Here is a 15111-nt window from a genome sequence, read left to right on the forward strand (position 1 = left end):
TATAAAATGATTCAAAAAAAAAAAGATAACAATACATAGTTAAAGATTACAAATTACAAATTATGAATGATTAGACAAATCAATTGGTAAAAAGCTTTTGAATTTGATGTTGTGTTTCGGCAGGATATGTATGAATCATTTGAAGGGCAGCCTCATTCCCTAATTTTCCTAATAGAATCTTTAAACATTGAACCAACCTCTTTGCATTTTGAGCAATAATAGAACGATTATATGCTGCCAGTATCAAAATTTTCATAATTTTCGGCACTTCAGTTTTTAGCCATAGCACCAATTCCTCACCTTCAGCATTACTGCAAACACTTGAAACCGAAACAACCGCAATCTCACTTGTTTCAGGAATTGTCGCTAGATAAAATAATCTTGTCAATCTATTCAAACAATAACCATTGTAATTTCGACCCCCATATTGAGAACATAAACCGATAATATATATTGATAATTGTTTTATTTGCAAATTAGTATCGTTAGCAAGATTAACCTTTAAAGTGTCTTCGAATAAATCTTTGTAAAGATATGAATCAGGCCCACAAAATTCAATCATATCTGCAATTATATTAAAACCGCAAGACTTAATTGATAGATCTTGGTTGTCATTTAAAAGAATATTAATTAAAACAATCAACTCTTGAAAACCATTATTAAGCCAACTAGATCTTCGGAACTTAAACACAAATTTAATAAAACTGTTTATATTATCCAATAGCTCTTCATCCACATCCACATCATTATTATCTTCAAGTTCTTCACTATATTCGTCAAAATTAGATTCTCTTTCTTTAATTCTTTTATAACATTCCAATAAATTTTTATAGATTGCCTTGGCAAAATATAACAACTGATCATCAGTTACAGCATTGTCTTGATCCAAAATACACAAGCATTCAATTAAACACTCGTAATAACTAATCAACAATTCAGTTGAAGTTTCACTAATCAAGCTAGATACAATTTTATCAACAATACTTTTCCATAATTTCAATGTCTCATCAGAAAGTATGATTCTTGAATCGACTGATTTATCATTGCTTAAATTTTTTTGAGATTTACTAAGTTCATCATTAACATTTCCATTATTATTATGATTATTATGATTATTATGATTATTATTACTATTATTATTATTATTATTATTATTATTATTATTATTATTATTATTATTATTATTATTATTATTATTATTATTATTATTATTATTATTATTAGTAGTAGTAGTAGTAGTATTGTTATTGTTATCAAGGTTAGGATTTCTTGATGAGGTCGCCAATTTTGTACATCTTAATAAAGAAGGCATTGTCAATGCACAACATCTCCTAACTCCATCATGTAAATAAAAGTCTAAACCGGGCAAAATAATTTGGGTTGCAATTTCTTTTACATAAGGATAGAAATTTTGTTTTAAAACCACGCAATAAGTTTTTAATAATTCAATTGACGATACCTTTTCATCTAATATAGAAGTATGTACACCAATATGTTTTGTACCTAATTGAATAACATCCCAATCTTGATTTTGTTCCAACTCATTTGCTTGATCTTCATCTAAAATTGCTATATCTTGTTGGTATTTTGCAGATTTTAAAATTGGGGGTAAAATTAATTGCAAATAAGGAACAAATTGGGGACCAATTATCCTACATAATCTGCCCCAACCTTGTTGTAAATAAGGAATCATTTGATCGTTTTCGTCAGTAATTGATTGTTGATAGTTGACAAAAATATTAATCAAATCATCATAATGAGCTTGAAATTTTTCGTAACCAACAGCCAAGGCAATTAAAGTTGAACATTCAATGCATTTTGCTTTTAATAATTTAATATCACTATTTTCATTATCAGTTTTTAAAAAGTTTATCAATACCGGCATTAAAGCATCATAATATTTTAAAAATTTTTGCTCGGCACTATCAGCAACGACAGCAATAGTTGTTAATACTTGTTCTTGAACATAACGACAATTTCCCTGCAATAAAATAAGTAAATTAGTCAATAAATCATCTAGATAAGGCTCGAGCACTTCCTTTGAGGCATTTTCGGAAAAATTAACCAAAGCAGCAGCAGCATGAGTTTGAACTCTTGTTATGGAGTCATTGGTTAATTTTGATATCAAAGCAGGAATAATTCTATAGCCATATTGTACCTGAGTTGTTGTAGCAAAATCTGTTGAAATTTGACCTAATGTATTGCAACAGGCATATTGAACTCTTGGATGAGGATCATTTAATAAGGGTAATATTAAATTTAGTATTGCATCAATTTTATTGATGAGTACGTCTCTACAACCTTCTGAAGCAGAACTTATTGCCATTAAGGCAGCTTGTCTTTCTCTCCAAGAAGTTGAAGAGATCATCTGAGTTAAAAAATGAAATAAAGGATCAACAAGTGATTGACCACCGAGAGCCAAAGAGACTCGATCTAATGTTTGACGGCCTGAATCATATTCAATTTCATCTTCATCATCATCAATGTTAGTGTTATTTACCCAATCAGAATATTCGTCATCATCTGGAGATAGTTCAGTCATTAAGGACAAGCTTAATATAATAATTGAATTGATATAATTTGAGTTTGATTTACACATTTGAGGAGAAACTTCACTAAAAGTTGTTAATAATTCTAAGGAAGATATTCTACAATTTTGTTCTAAATTTTTATTTTTAGTTATTAGAGAACAAAATTCTATAATTTTTTCAAACATATCTTTAAATAGTTTGGGAGCTAGTTCAATTAATAGAATTAGGGATTCTAATACAGAAGATAGAGAGGAATCTTTGCCGTTGTTTAATAGTTTTGGTAAGATATTCATTAAATCAGGTAGAAGAGTGGCTAGTAGTTGCCAAGATTGTTTTGGCAAGACTTCAAAATAAGCTACAAAGGCATTGGAGCAGGCAATTAAAACCTCATCGTTTTCATCATTGAAACCATTTTGAAAAACCGGTAAAAATTGATTAATATGAGAGACGTTAATTAGGTCAGGAGTTTGTGATATTAACCTAAAGGCAGATTCTCTAATGCTTGGGAGAGATTGATTAGTAGTCGCATTGATTATTGATTCCAATAAATCGGGCCAATCAGGAGATACATCAGATTTTGCTAATTCAGCTATTGCATCGGCCAATTTGTGTCTAATATTAATTGGTTGGTCAGGATGGTTGAAGCCCTGTAATAATATTGATCTGATTTTTGATTTTGAAGAATTAGGGATTACTGATATGGATTTGGCTAAAGGATCATTGAGATAAATTGGAGATTTTATGGCAATTCTTCTAAATATTACAGCACTAAAAGCTCTTGAAGAGACGTTTTGACTGAACGAAGCCTGTTCAGCTAAAAAAACCAATAAAACTTGGTTTTGATCCTTTGAGGACAACCAATTTGAATTTAGTGAATGCTCAGCGTTAGAACGTATGAAGTTATCAGCAGAAGATAGAGAATCTAGTAAAACTAACAACTCCAGATTAATATTATCAGGTAAACAAGATTGGAAGGGGTAAGCAGACATTGAGGATTAAAGAGAAAAAACAGAAGAAAGTAGTATAGAAAAACCCAAAAAATATGAGATGGCAAGTGAAAAACAGATAGATAGATTGGTTGTTGTATCTAGTGATTGACTGCGTAACTGGTTATAGGGCAAGATATAGGAAGAATAGTGTTTGGTGATTGAAAGTATGAAAAACTATTTAAAAGTGATTGAAGATGCCAATTGATTTTCCTGCTTCCATCCGCCCGCCACCGCCGTCCGGCTGACATCCGTTAATATTTCCGCACGCGGATATAGCACCCCGTGGCATGCGCGGACAAGCTAACGGAGAGTCTGCAGCACCTGCAGACTCTGCAGCTCTATCTTCTCCAAGAGACAGCTGATTCTGGGAGCCATCAACGGCTGTCCCCGAGACGTCTTCTTTCCAACAGCCTTCTTGTTTTTTCTGCGAGTCTCTGCTCTGGCTTTTCTTTGATGCTGCTTCTCCTTCTGCTGCTGCTGCTGCTGCTCCAGCTTCTCCCGCTGCTTCTCCTGCTGCATGTTTTTCGTCCCTTTTGTTTTTTCCTTGCCACTATTTAAGCTCTTGTTGTTTGAAAACACATCTTTCTTTCTCTCTGGTACCTTTAATCCTTCCTTCTCCAATAGTTTGAAGTACTGTTTTTTAAGTCTGGCCTTCGTTGTTAATGAGCTTTGAATTTGTTGTCGTTTGGCTTCATATCGGTTGTGGGGCCTTCTGTTTGTCCAGTTACCTTTACTCACAAAGCCTTTCCCGTTTTTCATTATATACTAAGCAATGTTTCCTGTCTTCTCAATGTTCCCCTGTTGGTGCACTGTTATCTTCGATTCTCGTTTTATTACCTCTTTGAATTTTTTTTTCTGTTGAGATTCGGTACACGTGATTGAAATTCAGTAAGCATATATAGATTAGTTCTCCCTTATAGATCCCTATTTTGAAGTGAAAATTAGGGAGAAATTGAAGATAATTTAAAAAGGTGACTAAAAGGAACAGACTGTAAGACTACAGAGTAGCAAATATGGCTTATTTCCAAGGGGAAACGAGCTTTTCAGACGTCACGTTACCCACCTTAAATAGGGAGATTCCCAAGATTTTCTTTCCTCCATTTCGGGTAATCCTTTCTCTTCAATTTGAATATTTTACCGATAAACTATTGCTCATCTTTTCGAACAATAACATTTTTCCAGCTTCTTTATCTGCTCTTCTAACCTTTTGTTACTTTATTTCAATTTGAAATGCTTCAACATCCTCCAATTAAAAAGCTATCTTCGATCCAAAGAAAAACTGTGCCTTCAAGATCTTTTTCTGGTCTTCCTTCCCAATCAATCCCTCAACTGAATCAACAACTCCAATCACATTCTCAGTCACATTCCCAATCTTCAACAACCTACCCTTTTGTTAAACCTTCCCTAATCAATTCTCTTCCAACTGTTTCCACTGGTTCTTCCTCTATCGATAAACTATTACAGCATGGAGGCTTACCAATTGGCTCTTCTCTTTTAATCGAGGAAAAAAAAAATTCAGATTATAACTCTGTTTTAATTAAGTTCTTCATATCACAAAGTATTATCCAAAATCAATCCTTTAAAAATTCAAATCATTTAATATTAATTAATCACGATACTTCTTATTTAAACAATCTACCTAATTTATATATATCTTCAGATGATAAAAAAAAAAAAAAAATTTTAAATTTTAAAAACTTGGAGAAAAAAAATTTAATTGGCAACCAAAATGACATCTCAATTATTCATAACAATTCAAATAATAATGACATGAAAATTGCCTGGAGATATTCAAAAATTACACCACAAAGTTCCCCATCACAAATCGCAAATTCAATAGATAATATTTACTGCTCAAAATTTGATATTAGATCTTCTTTATCTCCTGATCCTTCCAACTTTTCCTTTTTATCAATTGACCAGCGTGATACCTCAATTTTTATCAAGAATTTGTTTACTTTAATATCAGATTTAATATCTAAAAACACAAATATTATTATAAAATTAATTCTACCAAATTTACTTAATCCTTCTTTGTATCATCCAATTTTGTTTCAATCTTATAAAATCTTACCCATCTTGATATCTTTAAAAGATCTACTAAAAAAATTTCCTAAGAATCTAATTCTAGTTTCCTCAATCTCGTCTGATTTACTACCAAGAAATTCTGGTCTCCTATCAATAATTAAATCTCATGTTTTTGATACAATATTTCAATTGGTGCCTTTCGATCAATCTCTAATAAAATTGCTACAAAAAAATTATCCAAAATCAAGTTTAAATTTAGTCCCTCATGGGTTTTTCAATATTTTAAAGGTTTCCTATTTATCTGACGTTAAGGCTTTGAATGTCACAAATACAAACCAGTTAACTTTTAAAAATACAAAGCATGGTTTTCAAATTGATACCTTAGAAAACCACCAAGTAATTTAATCTTGTATATGCTTGATACTTCTATAAATTTATACCCTTATATATCGCAATACACGATAATATCATTATCTTCACTTTTAAACATGGACTTTTAAACATGGGAGATAAAAACTGATCACAGAATTTCTACGTGCTACAATAGTGTAATAAGCTTTTCTATATTAGCTAGGATAGAATACGAGTCTTTGGTTATTACTGGGTTTTGTCTATATTATTATTGGTGGATAATATGTATTTAGCTATTTATATTAAAACTTATTCCTTGATTCTTTTTTCTTTCTAATTATTCTTGTCTTCTGCCTCTTTTATATTGTAAAAGAGATACTCTTTTTGGGGCAATCAGTACTTGTGGCTAGAGCACAATTTGGGGCTAAAAACTAAACTGAGACAGTGTATTACGTAACAAAGTCATGTGTTAGTGGAATAACAAAATAGGTTTTTTTCGTGATCAAATCCTGCTTCCAACATCAACAAATTTAAGTTTCTACTGCAACTTTCAAAACACTATTTTATTTATTTACTGAAATAAGAAGAAATTTTAAAAACATCGTTAGATTTTGCTTCATTTATTGAAAACAACAAAAAAATATGATATAAAAGATATGTCTGAAGATATATTTTTTACTCAAAGAAATAATCATATTAACACCGACAGTGTTGAGAATACAAAGAACAACTCAACTCAAGTTAATGAGTATAATGAAACGCAATTCCACTCTTTACCGAGTTTTGATAAACATTTACCTATGGATATTGACGATATTGAAATAATCAATCAGAACTTTGATATTGACTCTCAATTAACACAGTCCTATAAAAACTCTCATCAAAATGATTTATATAGCTTTCCCAATACAAATCCTCAAATTAATGGATTAACTGCTGGTGTGATTGACGAGATTATCTTAAAAAATTTTATGTGTCATGACCATTTTTCTTTGAAATTGGGGCCAAAGATTAATTTCATAATAGGTAGCAACGGTAGTGGGAAATCTGCAATTCTTACTGCGATTTCTATTTGTCTTGGTGCAAAAGCTGCTGTTACAAATCGGGGAACTTCTTTAAAAGATTTGATTAAAGATGGAAAAAATGTTTCAAGAATTTCAATTATCTTTAAAAATGAAGGACATGAAGCCTATGAATTTGAAAAATTTGGTGACAGAATTGTTGTCGATAGGATCATCAAAAGAGATGGAAAATCATCTTATTCAATCAAGAATTTTCAAAATAAAATTATATCCACTAAAAAAACTAAATTGGATTCAATTTTAGATTCTTTCAATATTTCAATTGATAACCCAATGACTTTTTTAAATCAAGACGCTGCAAAAACGTTTTTGCAAACAACAAATGATCATATCAAGTTTAATTATTTTAAAAAGGGTATATTAATGGAGACAATGACAACAAATTTTATTTTGACCTCTGAACATTTTAATAAAATTTCAAATGATTTGCAAACTTTGAAACTTGAAATTTTGAATTTAAAAAGTGATTGCCTTGCTGCTATGGAATTATTTGAAAAACTAAATAAATCGGATGATTTGATAAAACAAAAACGAGCATTCAATGGAAGATTATCATGGGCCGAGGTTTTATTTAATGAGAATTTGATTTTAAAAATGCGGACTCAAAAAACAAATATCGATAGTAAAGTTAAACTATTTGAATTGGATGTTTTAAAAATTAAGAAAAATATGTCGAAATTCAATCAAGAAATTGAAATAATAACTCAACAGTTGTTGCATTTTGACAATAAAAAAAAGGAGCTATTGAAATTTCAGAATATAATACATGAAAAGAGAAACAATCTATTAAACAATATTCAACAAATAAAGGATCAAGCTAGTGAATGCGAGAATTCGATTAGAAAAAATGTAAGCGAGATTAATAATTTAAATCTCAGAATTAATAATGAACAAAAAAAACTAGACCAAATCAATGGTGGATCAAGGGAAATATTACTGGATAGAGTAAACCAGCTAGATAATGATAATGAAAAGGTTTTAAAGCAAATAACGGATTTACAGAAAGAAAAAATGAAAGTGGACGAAAAACAAGAACTGATTGATTCTGAATTTAATAAAAATATTAAAGATAATATAATGAAAATCAAGGATCTCAGAAACGACATTATAAAATTGAATAGGCTAAAAACAAACTCATTGGAAGCATATGGAGATAATATTAGTAATCTTGTAAATGAATTAAAAACTGGTAAGAAGAATCGATTTATTGAAAAACCAATTGGACCATTAGGGTTATATATTTCAGTGAAGCAGCAATATGTGACATGGACTAGTATATTAGAAGTATTTTTGAATAAGTTTTTGGACTCATACCTTGTTGAAAACAGCAATGACCAAAAAGAGATGAACGGTTTGCTACAAAAATATAAAATAAATAAACAAGTAATTGTTAGAAGTAATGAAAAATTTACTTTTAGAGATGGATTGCCGGAGAAAAAATATTTGACAATTTTGGATGCACTAAAAATTGAGAATGAAAATGTCAAGTATACATTGATTGATTTTTTAAATGTGGAGTCAACAATATTAGTGGAGGATAGAAATGAAGGTAGTAAAATAATTCAAGAAAGACCGATTAATGTTAAGCAAGCTTTATCTTTAGGAGTTAATGGGGGAATTAAAATGTTGATTAATCCTGTTAATAATTCATTTCGATCTGATCCAATTTATGTAAATAAAAGTTATTTAAATAAACTTGGAGTGGATAATAGTTCGATTGAAAAACAAAACAAAGTTGAAACTAGTATCAAGAGGCTTGAAAGTGAGATAGCAAATATTGAAAAGGATAATCAATTGATTAAAGATGAGTATCGAAAACAGTTGGAGAAAATCAAACAAGACTCTAGATATCTTGAACGAAAAATATTTGAGCTGAAAGTTGAAAATCAAAAAATGGAAAAAGAAATTTATAAATTGAGAAATAAAATTGAAGAAAATAACGATGGGTTTGTTTTACAAACGTATATTGAACGAAGGAATTTATGTGAAAATGAGAATGAAATTTTCAAACAAAGTATAGAGGGAATGAAAGAAGAAATAAGCAAAACTGAAGAAAAACTATTATTAGTGGAAGAAGAAAGAAACAAATTGAAAAGAGATATTTTGGTTGTCAACGAAAAGATCGAGGGAATAAAAACCGAGAATAAAAAGATTCGTGATAAAATCGAGCAAAGTAGCTATAGTCAAGTGGAATTAAACGAACGAATTGAAAAAGGGAAGTCAGTGTTGAAAAAAATTGAGAATAAAATTTCTGAAGTTGAAGAAGATACAAGGTTAATGATAAAAAATGCTGAAAAGTGGTGTAAAAGAAATGATGTGAAAGATGATATTGAGAACGAGAGCCGAGAGGAAATAGAAAGAAAATTGAAGAAGATCGAAGAATTGATTGAAAATAACCGAGAAAAACTAGGGATGTCAGATGAAGAGATTATCGAAAACTTGAAAAGAAAACGAGATAAATATCATCAAGCGTTGAAAGAATTTGAAGAAACAAGTATCATGTATCGAGAGTTGCAGAATTCATTGAGAGAAAGAATTGAGTTTGCAGGAAGCACGATGAAAATGTACTGCTTAGATGCAGAGAGAGAGTTTTCTTATTCATTGCAACTAAGAGGATTTGAAGGTATTTTGAAGTTTGATCTTGAAAACGAGGAATTGCAAATGTTGGTCTCTACAAAGCCAGATGAAGAAGCAAGAAGGATCGATTCGCTCTCAGGGGGAGAAAAATCTTTCACCCAAATTGCACTACTCTTGGCGATTTGGAAGCCTATGAAGTCGAGAATTAAAGGGCTAGACGAGTTTGACGTGTTTATGGACAATGTGAACCGGAAAATAGCAACAAAGCTACTCTTGAACAACCTCAGCGACGGCAACCAATCCATTCTCATCAGTCCTCAGGACTACAGCAGCTTTGAGATGGGCGAAAACGTCGTGATCCACAAAATCAACAAAATCAGTGTGTGAGCAGACCCAGAACGGTGGTTTTGCGAGGGGCGCCACTGCAGTGGTCTCGTTCTTCCCGGGGTTTGAGCCAAAGCCTGATCTGGCTGTAGTCTTATTCATCAATTAGCTAAGGTTTGTCCAGCTCTTTACTCTTCACCTCCATCTTCACCTCCTCACCCTCACCTCCTCAAGCCTTTTAGCATCCTCTTCGCATTTTATGCTTTTTTCTACGACAGAGTTCTAAATAATTATTGGATACCCGTCTATCAATTTGTTTGCCATTTAATATTCTTTGCGCCTTTCCTCTTCGGTTTTTTTTTGATTTTTACTCAAGTCCGTTACTGGAATAGTATTCTCATGCCTCCAGCCAATACCACCACTTCTGGTTCAATCCATGCCTCCTCATTGAATTTGCAAAACTCCAACGAAGCCTCTGTTCGACCTGCTTCTTCCATTTCCCTTACAAACAACATCTATAATACTCATAGTCTCCCTCTGGACCTGAGAGAAAATGACGATGAGAAATCAAGGCAGATTAAATTGAATTTACAGCTACCGCCTGTGAAGCATAGACCAAATGCAAAACACGTTAGTAGAGCTTGTTTACAATGCAGAGCAAGGCATTTAAGATGCGATGGAAATCTACCGATTTGTGGAAGATGTTCTAAATCTGACAAAACATGCACCTATGTTAAATCTCACCGGGGTGGTTCCAGAAGAAGAAAAAGACAGAAAAACAACAATATCTCCACTCATGACACTAATGACAATGCCAGCGATGATATTGCTGTTGCAATCAATGGAAATCTAATTGAAGCGAAAGAGATGTCAATTACTCCTCTGGAATCCAACACTGAGATTGATTTCAATAAATTTTCCAAGAATTTATCCTTTGATCAAATGCTAAAGATGCCCTGTGTGACTGGAGCCACCAATGAACCTTGTCCTACTTCTAATTGTCCTGTATTTGATCATTCCACTAACTCGCAGGTTAGAGATTTCGATTTACCTTGCCTAAAAAGAGATTCAAACAACAAAGTCACCAGTGTAGAATTTCCTGGTTTTACAAACCCTTCTCAAAAAATTATATTGGATAGTCCTATTGACGGGCATGACCTAGATTTACAGTTAGAAATACATAAAAGACTTCTTAAACATCCTTTATCTTCTTCCAATTCTTTCAGTGCAAAAAGCGAAAATTCTAATGAAAATTCAAATAAAAATTCAAATGAAAATTCTAATGACAATTTTAACGAAACTTTTAACGAGACTTTTAATGGCAATTTCAATCATGATTCTGAAAATTTGCTGAAAATTGACATTCTGTTATCCAGTATTTATTTTTCTACCAGTAATTTATTGGACTTTGGTATCGTGGACCAAAAATTAACCGTCCAGCTATACTACTCGAATTTTCATAACATTCATCCTTTTCTACCTCCAAAAGAAGTCTTTTTACAAAATTTCAACAATATATCTTATAAAGATGATTTAATATTTGCCATGAAACTAATTATTGATGGCCAAACAACTTCAAAATATGCAAACTCCCCTAATTTAGTTTCAGATAGAGTGAATCAATGTTTACACTTAATCAATAAATCAACTTATGACTCAGATCTAATAGCTTTGCAAGCTTTGCTATTGTTATCTTTAGTCGCTCATATTTCTTCCCTACATGACTTAAGCCGGTACTTAAGAGAAAAGTGCGTCAAGTTTGCTGTTGATTTAGAACTCAATTACATCGATAAGGAGCACCTTCAATTGAAGCCTGATACCAACAATTTAAATAATCCTAATCAAACTTGGGACGCATTATCAATCAGAAATAGTGTCGATCATGGGAATGATAATGAAAGCTCTATATATAATAACAATATTGGTATATCTAAAAATAAATTCAGTGGTTTCGCAGGGTCAATGAATATGACACCAACCAGTTCAGATGAAGCTTGTTCTCCTGAAATACAACAAAAACTCAGAATTTTTGATTCCCAACGTCTAAAGAACATTCCTTGTGAAGCGCTAATAGATTCTGCTAGAAGGTTGTTTTGGGAGTTATATATGCTTGATATCTGCATTGGTTCGGCAGATGGAAAAACTTTATCAAAGTTGGCTTCCTTGCCTATATACGTTAACTACCCGAACCTACCAACACCAGATCAGTTCGATTATAAAGGTCGTTCTGAAGCAACAAAATTAGTCAACGATGTTATTAGGATGAATATTGCTATAATAGAACAAAAACCTTTTAATTCATATTTAATTCAGGCTACTGCTGCTCTAGGCAATTGGGAAATGAGATTAGAAGACCCGACTTTATTCCAGTCTCCATATCTAATCAATGAGTTTGGTGAAATCAATGAAGGTGTTCATCAAGCCATTATAATGTTTCACTATGCCAACATATTTCTACACCGTCCATTTTCTTATCTTTGGAAAACTGAAGTTCCAAAAATCCCTCGATGTACCAACTTGGACTCCTCAGACTCAATGGTGTACCCTGATAAAATAGCATCGAGAAAGATAATTGAAACGAGAAAAACTATTGATGCTGCTAACTCAATTGTGAAACTATTAATAGATACCAATGCTTCAAAAATCAATAAAAGAACTCCATTATTTGCTTGCTCGTTAGCATCTGCTAGTTTGGTTCATCTAAGCGCTTACATTTGGGTTGGCTCGATTCTAGATGGTGCTCAAAACAGAAGTGCTAACCCAATTTTAAATTTTGATAGATCTGAATTGAAGCTTTATGGAGAATATATCAAATTAGAGTTAATTGGAATATATTCTATATCAAAGCACTGGCATTTATCGTGGAAGTTGGCGCTTCACATTAGAGATTGCATTAAAAAACTCACGCCTATCTTATATGAAACCTTAAAAGAATCGTTGCCTTCTTCATTAGTGCAAAACTCTTTGAAATCTGTGCCACTGGCATCATCTTCTGTGACGGCTTCAACAAATCAAAGTGAAAGTGACACGAAACGATTACCCACAAGCTCGGACTTTCAATTAAATTTAAACCAATATTCCTCTGTTTCAATGGCAAACAATTCAGATAATAATAACTCTACAAATAGTTTTATATTCAACGATATTAGCTCGCTGAACAACACAAGCATACCCCAAACTTTCATGAATCCTAAAGATTCATTATTTTCTACAAACAATAGTAATAGTGATTCATTCGATAATAACAGCGACCACAGTAGAACAAATAAAGATAGTGTGCAATCAAATAGTAATACAAATAGTAATACAAATAGTAACAATTTTGAAGGGAATATAAATGAATTTATGGACAATTCTATATTTAATATTGAAACAATCAATAATTTTGAGCCTTTGTCACCAATATCAGAGACTGGGTGTGACTGGATTGATAAAAATATTTTTGACCATTCAGAATTGAATTTTGAATTTGATTTGTAGTATACTCATATTGAGCACATATTATAGAATACTATTATTTTAAAAACTTCCTAACACCTTTCTATACATTAATATATTTTTCTTTTAGCGTTTTCTATATTCTGTATTTTTTTATTTAAAAATATACAGCTTAATTCGGCCTTATTTTTTATTTCTGTACTTATAATCTACCAAGAGCTAGATAACTATAAGGAAAATAGAAAAGAATTAAAGCTTTGATAAAGTCTGCCAAATTCGTGTTCGAAATAAATTGAAGAGACAACATTAATAAAACAATTTCAGAAAATTTTTGCAAAGGAAAAATAAAAAATATTTTATATTTTCTAAAACAATTAACCCATGACAGGTTAAAAAGAAACTTGAAATAATTGATTGTTTCATCAAAACTGTAAGAAAAAATCAACAAAGAGTAACTCCAATGTCTTGTAATCCTTTTATAGTTAATTAATACTACCCAGATAATGAACATTAAATTTAAAAACTTGAAAATTTTAAAGAATATTCTGCTCTTCCTGATTTTCAAAATGGAAAAGGAAAATAGTACTTCCGACAAAGTGGAAATTGTAGCAACAACATGAAAAAAATCAGATATTCCTCCAGGTAGAAACTTTCTTCCAACCAAAGGCAATAAAATCAATAACCTAGATAAAACACAAAACCACAAAAAAAAGAACACCATATTATTAAAGAAAACTAATCGCTGAGTAAATTTAATTTCCAGTTGCTTTTTTTTCCGAAGATGAGCTGGGTTCCTCGATTGAATTTTGAATTCTGCATGTTGAAGATAATCAGCGGTAATTGGATTTTGAGAAGAATCTGGAAAGGAAGCAAAGCTCATTTATTTGGTTGATTGTTGATTGTTGTTAATTTTCAAATATTAACTGAGTTCAATGTTGATGCCTAATCTTTTCACCAAGTTGAAATACGGTGGTTGTTTATCTTTACAAATGTCTCGACTAAGGTTTTTAGCACCTGACCTTATTTCCAATGAGAAGGACCCATTCAGTTTGAAAGTGGAAAAAAAACAAAAGCACCTTCTGATAATGTCCAGCTTGTGTGGCCCAAAAAAAAAGAGTATCAGACAATTCAATTAGGCTAAGATAATATTTGGATTACGTGCTTTGAGACCTCTGAAGACCTCTGAAAAACCAGTTTTGGTTTTTCAACCACAAAAATTGCTGATAATGTTCAGTTCTCAAGAAGCATACGGGCTGCATCTTATCTGTTTTTTTCGCAAAACCAAACTGAGGCTGAAATGCCATCAGTATCAGATCAAAGCTATTCAACATACGTCAAAATAACATATCGAGATAACTAGATATAATCGGTAGGAGAATATTCTATTTATATTTGATTTTTTTGATTTGATTGAAAATTAATATGGCCAGTTTAGTTATTAAAAGAAAATATTAAAAATGTAAAACTTAGGGGAATTAGAAAAAATATAGTATAATATATGCACAAAATCTAAAGAAAAGAAACTAATTGGCTGAAATGATGGTCTAGTAAAAACCTGAAAACATTTTTTATAAGTTTGTTTTGGCAACCATGATCTAATAAACACAAAAAGTATTTTCGTGTTGTCTGGTTGGATTACAATATTTTTTTACAAAGCACAGATCGAAAACCATTGGCTTTAGAACTTTTTTTGAGTTTGGACAATGGTTTTACCATAATGACTGAAGAAAGAACCCAGTGTGGTGGTGCTCAAAGATTTAGCATACTATTAGGGCTATAACACTATATAGC

The 15111-nt window shown here is 31.6% G+C and overlaps 5 protein-coding genes across 5 annotated transcripts; 2 read left to right on the forward strand and 3 right to left on the reverse strand.

Moving 5' to 3' along the window:
* Positions 1-79: 79 nt before the first annotated feature.
* ASCRUDRAFT_81865 (ARM repeat-containing protein) lies at positions 80-3520 on the reverse strand (the record flags this gene model as incomplete). The annotated part of the gene is made up of 3 exons (XM_020194671.1): positions 80-645; positions 670-1032; positions 1294-3520. The coding sequence occupies 3 exons, from the start codon at positions 3518-3520 to the stop codon at positions 80-82; spliced, it is 3156 nt and encodes a 1051-aa protein (XP_020045847.1).
* Positions 3521-3856: 336 nt separating this feature from the next.
* Positions 3857-4237, reverse strand: ASCRUDRAFT_17543 (uncharacterized protein; the record flags this gene model as incomplete). Its single annotated transcript, XM_020189493.1, has 1 exon — positions 3857-4237. A coding segment is annotated over one exon (381 nt), but the record flags the coding sequence as incomplete, so codon positions are not given.
* Positions 4238-4750: 513 nt separating this feature from the next.
* On the forward strand, positions 4751-5953 carry ELP4 (Elongator subunit ELP4; the record flags this gene model as incomplete). Its single annotated transcript, XM_020190746.1, has 1 exon — positions 4751-5953. One exon carries the CDS (start codon positions 4751-4753, stop codon positions 5951-5953), a length of 1203 nt encoding a protein of 400 aa, XP_020045849.1.
* A 4328-nt stretch (positions 5954-10281) lies between these two features.
* Positions 10282-13362, forward strand: ASCRUDRAFT_37255 (Zn(II)2Cys6 transcription factor; the record flags this gene model as incomplete). Its single annotated transcript, XM_020190756.1, has 4 exons — positions 10282-10887; positions 11053-11755; positions 11876-12898; positions 13079-13362. 4 exons carry the CDS (start codon positions 10282-10284, stop codon positions 13360-13362), a joined length of 2616 nt encoding a protein of 871 aa, XP_020045850.1.
* Positions 13363-13522: 160 nt separating this feature from the next.
* KEG1 (Keg1p) lies at positions 13523-14077 on the reverse strand (the record flags this gene model as incomplete). The annotated part of the gene is made up of 1 exon (XM_020190029.2): positions 13523-14077. A coding segment is annotated over one exon (555 nt), but the record flags the coding sequence as incomplete, so codon positions are not given.
* Between the last annotated feature and the right edge of the window lie 1034 nt (positions 14078-15111).

This window comes from Ascoidea rubescens, assembly GCF_001661345.1.
Source record: "Ascoidea rubescens DSM 1968 unplaced genomic scaffold ASCRUscaffold_11, whole genome shotgun sequence".
NCBI classification, from domain to species: Eukaryota; Fungi; Ascomycota; class Saccharomycetes; order Ascoideales; family Ascoideaceae; genus Ascoidea; species Ascoidea rubescens.